The sequence below is a fragment of the Bactrocera dorsalis genome, chromosome 1 (genome assembly GCF_023373825.1).
Source record: "Bactrocera dorsalis isolate Fly_Bdor chromosome 1, ASM2337382v1, whole genome shotgun sequence".
Classification (NCBI taxonomy): domain Eukaryota; kingdom Metazoa; phylum Arthropoda; class Insecta; order Diptera; family Tephritidae; genus Bactrocera; species Bactrocera dorsalis.
The window spans coordinates 42,370,698-42,386,550 of record NC_064303.1 but is presented as its reverse complement, the minus strand read 5'-3'; the positions used below and the strand labels follow the sequence as shown (position 1 = coordinate 42,386,550).

The following is a 15,853-nucleotide window of genomic DNA, read 5'->3' as shown; positions in this document are numbered from 1 at the left end:
ATTATACATACATATATGTATCTGTATAATCGATAACAAGTCGATGAGTTTTAAGGAAACATTTTAGATTTTTATATGTATAAATAACTCCAATTGTAATATTATTTACTCTCCCGGTAACATGAAACATACAATAGTACAATTTAGATTGATCTAAGTTTCCGTTTTGCAAATGAACAGCTGCAACTTCAATTGAAATGTACAAGGGAAGTTGGGTTGTAAACCGATATTGCAGTATAAATTACTACTGTTTTTTCTCATTTTTAACCCTCTCATGCCCGAATTAAAATGGGCGGAGCTAAAACATTTTTTAGGACAGATCTACAGACAGTGATAAAAATTTCAAAGTCAAAATTATTGTAAACAAACTAAACACTTTTCTAATTACTTATTTTCATTTTTAATAAATATCTTACTTTTATTTTGTTATGTTTTTCCCTTGTTTTTAAAATAAAACAGCTATGTTAATCTTTTTAAACACTTTTTGAGCAAACGCTTTTTTCGCGATCTTGACAATTTCTTCTTCTTCTTTACTGGCGTAGACACCGCTTACGCGATTATAGGCGAGTTACCAACAGCGCTCCAATCGCTTCTTCTTTTCGCTACGTGGCGCCAATTGGATATTCCAAGCGAAGGCAGGTCCTTCTCCACTTGGTCCTTCCAACGGAGTGGAGGTCTTCCTCTTCCTCTGCTTCCCCCGGCAGGTGCTACGTCGAATACTTTCAGAGCTGGAGTGTTTTCGTCCATTCGGACAACATGATCTAGCCAGAGTAGCCGCTGTCTTTTAATTTTTCGCATTTTTTCGTAGAATTTCGTAGCCAGAGTAGCTGCTGTCTTTTAATTCGCTGAACTATGTCAATGTCTTCATATATCTCATACAGCTCATCGTTCCATCGAATGCCATATTCGCCGTGGCCAACACGCAAAGGACCAAAAATCTTTCGTAGAACTTTTCTCTCGAAAACTCGCAACGTCTACTCATCAGTTGTTGTCATCGTCCAGGCCTCTGCACCATATAGCAGGACGGGAATTACGAGTGACTTATAGAGTTTGGTTATTGTTTATCGAGAGAGGACTTTACTTTTCAATTGCCTACTCAGTCCGAAGTAGCACCTGTTGGTAAGAGTAATCCTACGTTGGATTTCCAGGCTGACATTGTTGGTGGTGTTAATGCTGGTTCCTAAATAGACGAAATTATCTACAACTTCAAAGTTATGACTGTCAACAGTGACGTGGGAGCCAAGTTGCGAGTGCGACGACTGTTTGTTTGATGACAGGAGATATTTCGTCTTGCCCTCGTTCACTGCCAGACCCATTTGTTTTGCTTCCTTGTTCAGTTTGGAGAAAGCAGAACTAACGCCGCGGGTGTTGAGGCCGATGTAACAATATCGTCGGCATACGCCAGTAGCTGTACACTCTTATAAAAGATTGTACCTGCTCGATTAAGTTTTGATTGAAGAAGTCGTACGATAGGGAGTCGCCTTGTCTGAAACCTCGTTTGGTATCGAACGGCTCAGAGAGGTCCTTCCCAATCCTGACGGAGCTTTTGGTATTAGTTTTGAGGGGATACCAAATTCAGACATTGCGGCATAAAGGAAGCTCTTTTTCGTGCAGTCGAAATCAGCTTTGAAATCGACGAAGAGGTGGTGTGTGTCGATCCTCCTTTCATAGGTCTTTTTCAAGATTTGACGCATAGTGAATATCTGGTCGGTTGTTGATTTGCCAGGTCTAAAGCCACACTGATAAGGTACAATCAGTTTGTTGACGGTGGGCTTTAATCTTTCACACAATACGCTCGATGGAACATTATACGCGATGTTGAGGGGGCTTATCCCACGAAAGTTGGCACAGATTGTGGAATCTACCTTTTTTATGGATTGGGCATAGCACACTTAAATTCCAATCGTTGGGCATGCTTTCGTCCGACTATATTTTACAAAGATGCTGATGCTCCTTATCAGTTCTTCGCCGCCGTGTTTGAACAGCTTGACCGGCAACCCATCGGCCCCGCCGCTTTTTTGTTCTTCAGGCGTGTAAGTGCTATTCGAACTTCTTCATGGTCATGCAATGGAACGTCTGCTCCATCGTCATCGATTTGGAAATCGGGTTCGCCTTCTCCTGGCGGTTTACATTCGCTGCCATTCAAGGCTGGAGAAGTGTTCCCTCCATAATTTAAGTATGGTCTAGGCATCGGTGACTAGATCACCTTTGGGAATTTTCCAAGAGTAAGCTCCGGTCTTGAAACCTTCTGTAAGCCGTCGCATTTTTTTGTAGAAATTTCGAGCATTACCCCTGTCGGTCAGCTCTGTATACTCACGCAATTCGGCCTATTTCTTTTTATTTCTGCAAATGCGTCTCGCTTCCCTCTTCAACTCTCGGTATCTATCCCATCCCGTATGTGTTGTGGTCGATCGTAACGTTGCGAGGTAGGCAGTTTATTTTCTCTCCGCTGCGACACGGCACTACTCGGCGTACCAGCTGTTCTTTTGCACTTTCTGAAAACCAATGGTTTCGGTTGCAGCTGTACGTAAGAAGTTTGAAATGCCGTCCCACAGTTCCCTTATATCGAGTTGTTGACGAGTGCTCTCAGAGAGCAGGAATGCATGTCGACTAGAAAATCGTTCGGCTCTCTGTTGTGATTGCAGCTTCTCGACGACGAACTTTCCTTGTGTTTGTCGACGTGCGTTTTTTGCTGCACAGAGGCGGGTGCGAATCTTGGCTGCTACAAGATAGTGGTCCAAGTCGATGTTAGGACCTCGGAGCGCACGCACATCTAAAACACTGGAGACGTGTCTTCCGTCTATCACAACATGATCGATCTGGTTGGTGGGTTTTCGATCCGGAGACAGCCAGGTAGCTTTATGTATTTTCTTGTGCTGGAATCTAGTACCACAGATAACTATATTTCGGGCCCCGGGGAAATCGATCAGCCTCACCCCATTTGGGGATGTTTCGCCGTGGAGGCTGAATTTACCGACCGTAGTGCCAAAGATACCTTCTTTGCCCATCCTGGCATTAAAGTCGCCAAGCACGATTTTGACATTGTGGCGGGGCAGCTCTCATAAGTGCGCTCCAAGCGCTCATAGAAGGCATCTTTGGTCACATCGTCCTTCTCTTCCGTCGGGACGTGGGCACAAATCAGCGATATGTTGAAGAACCTCGCTTTGATGCGGATTGTGGCTAGACGTTCATTCACCGGAGTTAATGATAGTACTCAGCGACGGAGTCTCTCTTCCACCACGAATCCCACACCAAACTTGCGCTGTAGTAGATGCCACAACGACCTACTCGTCTCTGTCCTTGTCCCGTTCATCACATTTCTTGGACGGCGGTAATGTCAGCCTTTATTACCACGAGGACATCAACTGGCTGGGCAGCGGCACCTTCCCAATTAAGGGACCGGACATTCGAGGTGCATGCCCTCAATTCGTAGTCCTTATTTCTTGACAATCTCTTCTTTTTAATTGGTGTAGACACCAATCGCGGTTACGCGATTATAGCCGAAGTTTTCATTGGGTGACAGTCTCACTCTACGTAAAAACGATTACTGAATGAATCCTTGTATAGCTTAAATTAGAACAATTCACTATAAGCTTACACAATATATCAGACTACATAATGCAAGAAACCGCGCGTCAAAAAAATTTAAATAACGGGACTTAGAAGCATAGAAGTATGTAGAATGTTGCCTATAGGCAACATCGGGCATGAAATTGTTATGAAAATTGGCTATTTGTGTTTAGCTAATTTTTTGTTTGAAAAACATATGATCAGTGATAAAATTTGAATACATGCAAAACTCTAAAACATATTCATTAAAACAAATGTATTTTTTTCTTTTATAGGTTATACGTATTCTACAATTAGTCCTCTTATTTATTGGATTCTCAACCACAACTCACTTAGGCAATCTCCCTGTGCACCAATTATACGTCTCCGTTCAATGCAGAATTTTTTGCGGTCACACTTTCGGGCCAATACAGTACCACCACCGCCATCTTCTACCAATGAAGCTGCTCTTGGCGCTTTCAATCCAAAGTTAATTAAACTTACCCCAAAACAATACAGAGCTCAGGCATCGTCTCACTATCTCTACTAGCTAGTGTGATATTTTTAATTGAGTCTTTTGATTTTAAATTATTGTTTTAATTATATACAGTACGAATACATATACCTCAAAATAATGCAGAAAGTCGCCTTTTTAAGCTGAATTATCGAACTACTAAGCTTTTGACAATATTATTTTATTCTATATACTTATATGCAATAAAACGAAACTTAAATTGTTAATATATGTATATAAATAATCGTTATTAATATATTTTAGGTACTTATACTTCCATTACTTACACAATATGCATACATGTGTATTCACAATTTTTTCAGGATGTATTTGTCAAAATTTATAACTCAGAGTTGCTTTCTTTTAAAGTTATCTAAAACTTTCTTTTAGAGCAATATTATCTGAATTTGGTGAAATTACTTATCTATTTGGTGACCTAATAATAAAATAGTTAATTACTTGCTTATAGAAAAATATCTACATTATATATATAGATTGGAATAAAAATATGTATATATATATATAGATAAATATGTAGTTTGGAGATTTCGTAATCAAGTATGTGAAATGTTAGTCAAATGTGTACATCACTTTAAGAAGAACTATTTTTAAGTTTATGTATGTATATGTATTCCAAATATTTAAAGAGTAGTTGTGTAAGTAACTATCCCTTGGATTAAAAACTATATATGTATATTTTATACATTAACTACTTTAAGGAACACAACTGTATAAGAATGAGTACATACTGTAATATTTAACATGTATGTATATGCACGACTTCACAAACCGAGTTTTCATTTTATACAATCCAAATAATTTTTATTTTATTTTTTATTATCGGAAATAATTATTAACCAAGTTTAGCCAATCCTTAAGAAACAAGCGCAGATCACATTCACTAGGAATAAGGTCTTTCTAAAAAGTAATACTTAAATAAATCTGCCGATATTGAAAATAAAATGGAAAATATACGAATATTCTCGCCTGTGTATGTATGTATGTAGTATATAAATTGATCAACTCCGAAAAATAACATACAATACAATTCCATAAGCTTATAAGACTTCACTTTTGGGAGTTCAATTCACTTTTTAGTAGTTCTTTATTTAGTCCATCAATAGTTGTGATGGAGTTGTGGATACTCAATACCTTTTAAATTCAATTTACAACTTTTTTTCCTTTACCTAACACGAACTTCAGACATTTGCATTGACAGATATCGAACTTATCTATTTTTGTATGAATGCGTTTACATTGAGGCAATTCAAAGCAAAATTTTGGGCAACTCGCATATTTTTACCCTTTTCCAAGCAAAGCGTTAATTCTGAATGAATAAATATGAATTGTCAACCAAAGTGAGGGAAGTTGAATGTGAAACGGCCACAAGTCGTATTAAATTATACATTTACATTTACCCATTAACATATTACATAGAGTACGATACGAGCCGAAGAGAGCACACAGATCAAATTTAAAGAAACCAATAGAAACGAAAAAAGTACAAGGAGCATAAAATGTTGTATTATCATATCAAATATATTATTATATAATAACTTTGTATTGAATAACTTACTTTCTTTGAAAAAACTTATCATCAAGCATCAAAATTTGTGAAATCACAATCAGTTAAATTAAAAAAATAATAGATTTTGTACTTTTATGAATTAGAAATTTACAATTTTGGTAGTACAAAAACACGTTTACACTTACACAATAAGTTATTACTGTTGTCTTCTACATTATCTTCGTCAGAAATTTGGGTTTTCTGCTAATATATAGTATGTAAGAAAACTCCCATATTATATTATATTTGTCTAAAACTGAATATATACCACACATTTCTTCAATACATACATATGTATTTCCATTACAACATATTATATCTTTAAGTGGTTGTTACAAAAATTTTCCTCCTAAATTGACTTTCCGTTCTTCACCGATAAGTAATCGGAAAAGTACTTTTTATACCCTGAACAGGATATGTATATTAAGTTTGCCACGCAGTTTGTAACAACCAGAAAGAAACGTCGGAGACCACTATAGATGTCTTCATGAATTGTTGGCACGGATTATTCTTCAAGGCAACTGTACAATCTCCAAAAAATTGTTCAGATCAACCAATACTTACACATTTCCATAATTTTTTGTTGTGAAATAATTGTTGAATTCGAAATGTTTTTTTGATTTACTAGCATGATTGAAACAATATGAAAAAAATAAAAAAAAACCATGTTATGGATGTACTAGAGGACCCCGCGCATGCTGTAGCCAGGATATTTTTATGAATATATACGAAAACAATTTTTTTCAAAATTTTAAATTATTGGTAAACATTTCGTTAGATTTGTTTTTAAACACGAATATATATAACATATGTATATGATGTTGAATTTTTTTATTTTATATTCAAGTTTGTAACAAATTTGTAATATTCAAAGTAGTTAGTTGATTACATTGGAGATAATGAAATAGGGTAGATCAGTCTTAATTTTTAACAATATATATAATTTGTAATTATAGACAGTATAATATCGGTATTCTGCTTGAGACGATTGTCTCATGTCTCTAATAGTGACTATAGTAATTTAGTGACTCTGTTAGTCAGGAGTCTCATTTTGGTATTCTGGCAGATACAGTGTAGTAGTATATTGTATAGTAGTATACTGTATCTGCCAGAATACCAAAATGAGACTCCTGACTAACAGAGTCACTAAATGAAGATTGTCATCTCAATTCGTTGCATATTATTATTGGTTCAGCTTAAATAGATTCGATGGTTTTCCCACTCTGCAATGGGGAATTGTAGCCTTCTGTATGGATTCGTATATTCTGACAGTATCAGTGGTTTGATTGTTTGCTCTATGCAGCGCTTCTAGAATATTTATATGCCATTATCTACTTATCTCAAACTATAACTTTTTCTCAACACTGAACGGCTTGTTTAATAACAACAACCATATAGTCAATATATATATGTATGTATGCGTACGAAAATTTTCGATTTTGAAATAATAAAATATTCACATAATTCTTACATACATACATGAATTTTGAAGCGATTTGAAATATGTACTATATATTTTTTTATTATGTATTGTTTTGACTTTTTACATTAAATGATAAAAATCCCATTTCCGTGTCGTGATTCTAAACTTAAAATTCAACCAATACCTTAAAATTTTTTAAGTGTCTTCCTTCTTAATAGATTCTGTCTTTTTAGATTCATTTTCATTTTCATACGAAAAACTGAAAAATTTAAAGTCACAGGAGTTATGCAACAAAACGAATTATGTAAATTTAACTCAATGTTAAGTAGATGTAGATGTGTGAATAAATCTATACCAATTCTTTTTTGCATTGTTATATTTGTATGACTATTACTTAATAATATACCATTTTATATTCTTGATACATATGGTTAAATATACATATGATTGTGACGAAAAAATGCTAATCAGTAATGATTTCTCAAAATAACTACACTGTTAATATGGTAATCGCTTCAAAGCTTAAATGCTTAAACATCGTTCTTCTTTAATATGAATGGTATTTGGTAAATACCATAAAAGTAGAACTTGAAAATACACGCTTATGGACAAAATAATAGGTCAGTTTTTACTTAATAACTTCCAATTATTTACCATTAAAACAATTTTGTATTAGTTATATTTTTGTTTACTTTATTACACCTAAATATGTCGGAAATCTTTCATTCTGAATATAAAAACTATTTCTTTACCTTTATTCTGGCATACAGTTCTTTTACAATCATTTTCGTAAATATTAATCTTATATTCATTACTAAATAAAATATTTCGCCACTTTTATTCTCCGGCGGGACCGCGACAAAAGCGTTTCCTTACTGTATGTGGTTCTTTCGTAGAAGGGGATTTTTTTTGGCATTATGCGTTCACTAATCGACGCCGATTTGTCCGCGAGCTAACATTTAGTCCAACTTCCGCTGCAATTTTTCGTGAAGTCACGAGGTCCTTTTTCGCCATGAGAAATAAAGTGATCATCACTCAGTTCAGTTTTTCTTGGACGACCACGAGTTTCCTTTACATTTTTTTGCTTTAGAGCATTAGTTACAAAGTTTTCCGACCGCGTTAAGATAATGAGTTTTTTCATAACACAAATTTTTTACCAATCAACGCTCTACATCGGTGCAGTGGCTTTTATGACCCATTCTTAATAATTTCTTATTTTCAGCTTATTTTGTGCAAAGGAATAAAAAATTACTAATACTCCAATACTTAAATTGTTATGAAAAATACTTTTTAATTATTATACCTATTATTCGCCGAAAAAATAGTACCAGCTAAACTCACACCTGTTATTTTGTACATAAGTGCACACTTTTTCACCAACTAGCCAAGTTTCTACTGGAAAAGCCTTTCTTAACACAAAAAACTAACAAAAGAGACATTCTGATATTTTCTTGCTCTTTTTGAGAGTAGCTTGCATTCCATGATAGCTATCAAAAATATTTATTTATTATTTATGTATATTTACTTTTATTTGATTTTATTTGAACTTAAAATAATTTTCAAAATCACTTAATTTATACAATATATAAAAGGTATAGTTTCATATTTTGGCATTCTAATACGAATTATAAACAACAGCAGGAGTATTATTAATAAGTGCGTTGATTCTGAGTATTCCGTTGATTAGCACATAAGTATAATTTATTTATTTATCTACTACTGTCATAGACATTTGACTCACTTGCATATTTTTTGTTATTTTTAAAATGTTCAATCTTACATAATTTTATTTTAAAATAGCACTCAGCATTAAATTAGATATAACTTTAAAAATAGTTTTAATTCACTAAAATTTATTTCTCAAAATAATTTATTTTGGAAAATATTTTTAAAATTCTTAGACATTTGTAATTAGTTTAATAATTAATTACACTTTCTTCTGATGTAATGATTTTTATATTGGTGATTGTCTGTACTAGTTTTCTAAGGATATCGAGTTCATATTGCACCCAACAGGGATTGCAATCTGGACTTCATGCGGGCAATTCCAAAAAATTGTTTTATTTTCATTGAAACTATTCTTTCGTTTCTGTTTCTACATTGTTTTCTATAAATGTAATTAAAACATCGCTTAGCTTCGTCGCGAATTCGGACGGTTTCTCGCAAGCTCAGCTTTTTATTACCCCGTGCCTTAGGTCTCTTATCATAAATTTCACACTTTTTCAATAAATTTCTAACAGCTGTTGCAGTTCTTCCAATTTTACGTACAATTTGTTGATTCGACAAGCGTTATTCAGTAAAAAGTGATTTTTTCCAATTTCCAAAGCAGTTAGCGTTTTTCAAGGCCCATGTTAAGTTTTTTTTTAATTATCCAAATATCCCATTTGCGTTGTTAATTACCATTACTTACTCGTATAATTAAAAAAGTGAAACACTTTTTGAAAACTTATAAATTTTGTTGTTAAGGCAGAATAGGAATTAGAAGTGACACCGAATTTAACATTCGACTAGGGCGATAAATTGTTTCGGGCCGGACCTGATATAAAATTAACATTTCCAAGTGTTAATTGGAATGAAAAATTTTGATAACTGAAATTTAAATAATTCGTTGGTGAGACATTTAAAATTGTGTCATGTTAATTAAATTTGTAAATACATTCTTAAAATTAATAATATTAAAAGAAAATCCATTACGCGATTATAGCCGAGTTAACAACCGCGCGCCAGTCGTTTCTTCTTTTCGCTACGTGGCGCCAATTGGATATTCCAAGCGAAGCCAGGTCCTTCTCCACTTGGTCCTTCCAACGGAGTGGAGGTCTTCCTCTTCCTCTGCTTCCCCCGGCGGGTACTGCGTCGAATACTTTCAGAGCTGGAGTGTTTTCATCCATCCGGACAACATGACCTAGCCAGCGTAGCCGCTGTCTTTTAATTCGCTGAACTATGTCAATGTCGTCGTATATCTCGTACAGCTCATCGTTCCATCGAATGCGATATTCGCCGTGGCCAACGCGCAAAGGACCATAAATCTTTCGCAGAATTTTTCTCTCGAAAACTCGCAACGTCGACTCATCCGCTGTTGACATCGTCCAAGCCTCTGCACCATATAGCAGGACGGGGATTATGAGAGACTTATAGAGTTTGGTTTTTGTCTGTCGAGAGAGGACTTTGCTTCTCAATTGCCTACTCAGTCCGAAGTAGCACCTGTTGGCAAGAGTTATCCTGCGTTGGATTTCTAGGCTGACATTGTTGGTGGTGTTTACGCTGGTTCCAAGATAGACGAAATTATCTACAACTTCAAAGTTATGACTGTCAACAGTGACGTGAGTGCCAAGTCGCGAGTGCGACGACTGTTTGTTTGATGACAGGAGATATTTCGTCTTGCCCTCGTTCACTGCCAGACCCATTCGTTTTGCTTCCTTGTCCAGTCTGGAGAAAGCAGAACTAACGGCGCGGGTGTTGAGGCCGATGATATCAATATCATCGGCATACGCCAGCAGCTGTACACTCTTATAGAAAATTGTACCCGCTCGATTAAGTTCTGCAGCTCGAACTATTTTCTCCAGCAGCAGATTGAAAAAGTCGCACGATAGGGAGTCGCCTTGTCTGAAACCTCGTTTGGTATCGAACGGCTCGGAGAGGTTCATCCCGATCCTGACGGAGCTTCTGGTGCCGCTCAACGTCAGTTTACACAGCCGTATCAGTTTTGCGGGGATACCAAATTCAGACATCGCGGCATAAAGGCAGCCCCTTTTCGTGCTGTCGAAAGCAGCTTTGAAATCGACGAAGAGGTGGTGTGTGTCGATTCTCCTTTCACGGGTCTTTTCCAAGATTTGGCGCATGGTGAATATCTGGTCAGTTGTTGATTTGCCAGGTCTAAAGCCACACTGATAAGGTCCAATCAGTTCGTTTACGGTGGGCTTTAATCTTTCACACAATACGCTCGATAGAACCTTATATGCGATGTTGAGGAGGCTAATCCCACGGTAGTTGGCGCAGATTGTGGGGTCTCCTTTTTTATGGATTGGGCATAGCACACTTAAATTCCAGTCGTTGGGCATGCTTTCGTCCGACCATATTTTACAAAGAAGCTGATGCATGCTCCTTATCAGTTCTTCGCCGCCGTGTTTGAATAGCTCGGCCGGCAATCCATCGGCCCCTGCCGCTTTGTTGTTCTTCAGGCGGGTGATTGCTATTCGAACTTCTTCATGGTCGGGTAATGGAACGTCTGCTCCATCGTCATCGATTGGGGAATCGGGTTCGCCTTCTCCCGGTGTTGTGCTTTCACTGCCATTCAGCAGGCTAGAGAAGTGTTCCCTCCATAATTTAAGTATGCTCTGGGCATCGGTAACTAGATCACCTTTGGGGGTTCTACAAGAGTATGCTCCGGTCTTGAAACCTTCTGTAAGCCGCCGCATCTTTTCGTAGAATTTTCGAGCATTACCCCTGTCGGCCAGCTTATCGAGCTGTTCATACTCACGCATTTCGGCCTCTTTCTTCTTCTGTCTGCAAATGCGTCTCGCTTCCCTCTTCAACTCTCGGTATCTATCCCATCCCGCACGTGTTGTGGTCGATCGTAACGTTGCGAGGTAGGCAGCCTGTTTTCTCTCCGCTGCGACACGGCACTCCTCGTCGTACCAGCTGTTCTTTTGCACTTTCCGAAAACCAATGGTTTCGGTTGCAGCTGTACGTAAGGAGTTTGAAATGCCGTCCCACAGTTCCCTTATACCGAATTGTTGATGAGTGCTCTCAGAGAGCAGGAGTGCAAGCCGAGTAGAAAAACGTTCGGCTGTCTGTTGTGATTGCAGCTTCTCGACGTCGAACCTTCCTTGTGTTTGTTGGCGTGCGTTTTTTGCTGCACAGAGGCGGGTGCGAATTTTGGCTGCAACAATATACTGGTCCGAGTCGATATTAGGACCTTGAAGCGCACTCACATCTTAAACACTGGAGACGTGTCTTCCCTCTATCACAACATGATCGATCTGGTTGGTGGTTTTTCGATCCGGAGACAGCCAGGTAGCTTGATGTATCTTCTTATGCTGGAATCTAGTACTACAGATAACCATATTTCGGGCCCCGGCGAAGTCGATCAGCCTCAACCCATTTGGGGATGTTTCGTCGTGGAGGCTGAATTTACCGACCGTAGTGCCAAAGATACCTTCTTTGCCCACCCTGGCGTTAAAGTCGCCAAGCACGATTTTGACATCGTGGCGGGGGCATCTCTCATAAGTGCGCTCCAAGCACTCATAAAAGGCATCTTTGGTCACATCGTCCTTCTCTTCCGTCGGGGCGTGGGCGCAAATCAGCGATATGTTGAAGAACCTCGCTTTGATGCGGATTGTGGCTAGACGTTCATTCACCGCAGTGAATGATAGTACTCGGCGACGGAGTCTCTCTCCCACCACGAATCCAACACCAAACTTGCGCTCCTTTATATGGCCACTGTAGTAAATGTCACAAGGACCTACTCGTCTTTGTCCTTGTCCCGTCCATCGCATTTCTTGGACGGCGGTGATGTCAGCCTTTATTTTCACGAGGACATCAACCAGCTGGGCAGCGGCACCTTCCCAATTAAGGGACCGGACATTCCAGGTGCATGCCCTCAATTCGTAGTCCTTATTTCGTTTGCCATGGTCGTCATCAAAAGGGGGGTCACTCATCCGAGGCTTGTTGTTAATATTCGCTGGGGGTGTTTTTTTTACGTGGCGGGTCCCAAACCCAGCGCACAACCCTATGCAGGGGATGTTTCGCCTTCTCACGTTAGCTCGCCTTCAAACGGATGTTCTTAGGCTACCCAGAGGATACTTGGTCAAAGACCGGAAGTCGTGAGCTGCTTGAGTCATATGCAAAAGAATCGTTTCTGGCCACTCCCAAGTGAATGGCGATCAGAGAACTTTCCTCACTTGCGTGAACTTCTAAAATTGTGTCATGTTAATTAAATTTGTAAATACATTCTTAAAATTAATAATATTAAAAGAAAATCCATTATTCTGTTAATGACAATATTAATAGAAGTCGTAAATCTTTATTATTGTTTGAGAATTGTAGTTAACCTGTTAGTGTAATATTATACTACTTGCATTAGGGATACATGCATACCCATATCTTTATATTTACTTTTAAAGTAGTTTTTAAAGAATTTCGTTTTTCTTCTAAAAAATATATATATATATATAACTATAGATAGCAATAGCATTATGTTATATATTAAAAACAACAACCCAAAATGAAATTCACCAAACCCTTTCCTTCTTCTGTTACCTACCTTTCACAAGTTTCTTCGTCTATTGCGAAACGTAAGTAACATTTAAACTGTTTATGTATAACCATATATTATATTGTTTTATAGTAAACCATTCTATTGCAACATATCCCCTCCCGGATCAAATGAAATATTTCTTCCACTCTTTATAAACACATATTCACATTAAGATCTGCTAATCAACTAAATATGTATAATTTTAGTTCTTCATTTTATTGGCACTTTTTCAGTAAATAAAGCCATTTTTTATGTTTCTTTTTTTAACACCCTTTATTAATAGTATTGTTGCTTTTTTCAAATAGAATAAGTAATAATATAATTAAATGAATTTGCGACATTATATTATATAACTCATCTCTATATAGAATTTTAACTTTTTTACCAATTGGCACACAGCCATAATTATAGGACAAATATTATAAACGTAGTGTATAAAGTATTAAGAATAGAGTTAAAAACGAAAAAATGTAAAATTTTAAACTTTTTTCACAGCAAGATTTCATATGAGTATAAAATTAATAAATTTAATTAAGGGGTTAGGGGTAGTCAGACGCACGAAAAAATGAGAGTTTTCAGTATTTTTTTTTGCTACTAAATCATGTTATTTTACAAAAGTAGTAATATGGCATTATTATAGGATGTGTTGACTTGAAGTTACGAAAATTTCAAAAAAAAAATTTAAGTTCCAAAGCTATAGTTGTTTGTGTTAACCCTGTTCCAAAAAAAGGTACTTGCGGTGACAAGCATAAGTTCTTGGAGATTCTTCTAAAAACAATCGGACAAAAAAATTAGCTTTATAAAAAGATAATCCCGGGTCTGATCGAAGGATTTTATTTTTTTTTTTTCAAAATTAACAAAATGGCGGCCTCAGGAAATTTTTGGGAAAAAATTATTGGTCTTAAAAAATCGAAATATTTGAAAAAATAAAAATCCATCGATCAGGCTCGAGTTTATTATGTTTTCTAAAAGCTGCACAAATTTCATTAAAATCGACTGAACGGTTTTCGAGTTGTCACCGATTAATTTTTTGAAAATTCGAACTACCCCTAATCCCTTAAAAGCCTTTAGTATGATATTACATATATCTATATAATTATATATATTATATTTTGCAAATACATGCAATATCAAAGCCTCTTTCCGTTCATCATGCATATATTAGACAGTTTTAATTATTCCATAAATATAAAACAGAGCGGAATTCAGATTTAGACTGGAGCTATCAGATGTAAAGAGATGCCCAACTCTCCTGTCGCTTTAAGTTTAAAGCGGACATCACCTACCCGACCTTCACTGGATCGGGTAGGTTTAACGTTTAGCAATTGGCGCGACTGAAACAGCCAAAAAAATATGTGATCACAGAAATTTGTAACCGCTGTTCAAGATCACTTCCAAAAATTTTTAAATAATAAAACTAATAGGATACGCGAAGTATTAATTCACCATTGAAAATTATAACAACAAATTTATTGCAGTTTGCATATTAATTCATTTTATTTAGTATTGACAAAAAAATATTTAAATAGTTACTCAATATATTCCTGTTTTTTTTTTTGTTTAATATTAATACACAGTAATGAGATTTTGGTCTGATCTAGCTAAGTATAATGCAATACGGTATAAAAATCCTTAATTTTTGCGCTCTCAAAGTGGAAATAGGAATCCCTTTATCCCCGACAGCTATGCTCGCTTAAATCTCACTACTTTCACATATACGCAACCCATTGTTCAGTTCACGTTGATCAAACTTCATGCGAACACCAATAATAAGGCAGTATATAAATACATATGTACATATGTTTGAAACGTTAGATTGGTTCATGACATTTACTTTTTGAAGATAATTTCATTTAAATGTTGACCGCGGCTGCGTCTTAGGTGGTCCATTCGGAAAGTCCAATTTTGGGCAACTTTTTCGAGCATTTCAGCCGGAATAGCCCGAATTTCTTCGGAAATGTTGTCTTCCAAAGCTGGAATAGTTGCTGGCTTATTTCTGTAGACTTAGACTTGACGTAGCCCCACAAAAAATAGTCTAAAGGCGTTAAATCGCATGATCTTGGTGGCCAACTTACGGGTCCATTTCTTGAGATGAATTGTTGTCCGAAGTTTTCCCTCAAAATGGTCATAGAATCGCGAGCTGTGTGGCATGTAGCGCCATCTTGTTGAAACCACATGTCAACCAAGTTCAGTTCTTCCATTTTTAGCAACAAAAAGTTTGTTAGCATCGAACGATAGCGATCGCCATTCACCGTAACGTTGCGTCCAACAGCATCTTTGAAAAAATACGGTCCAATGATTCCACCAGCGTACAAACCACACCAAACAGTGCATTTTCGGGATGCATGGCAGTTCTTGAACGGCTTCTGGTTGCTCTTCACCCCAAATGCGGCAATTTTGCTTATTTACGTAGCCATTCACCAGAAAAGCCTCATCGCTGAACAAAACACGCGCGCGAAACACATTTCGAATATATTCCTGTTTTTTTTTTTTGTTTAATATTAATACACAGTAATGAGATTTTGGTCTGATCTAGCTAAGTAT

At 36.8% G+C, this 15,853-nt stretch overlaps 1 protein-coding gene across 11 annotated transcripts in view; it reads left to right on the top strand.

Moving 5' to 3' along the window:
- The window catches only part of LOC105232893 (cholecystokinin receptor type A), a 103,823-nt gene extending 95,687 nt beyond the window's left edge, over nucleotides 1–8,136 (top strand). For all 11 annotated transcript variants that reach the window (XM_049462573.1, XM_049462576.1, XM_049462575.1 and 8 more), the window contains one exon: nucleotides 3,846–8,136. In XM_049462573.1, coding sequence (XP_049318530.1) covers nucleotides 3,846–4,099 — 254 coding nt within the window. In that variant the 3' untranslated portion in view covers nucleotides 4,100–8,136. The remainder of the gene's footprint in view (nucleotides 1–3,845) is intronic.
- The last annotated feature ends 7,717 nt before the right edge of the window (nucleotides 8,137–15,853 follow it).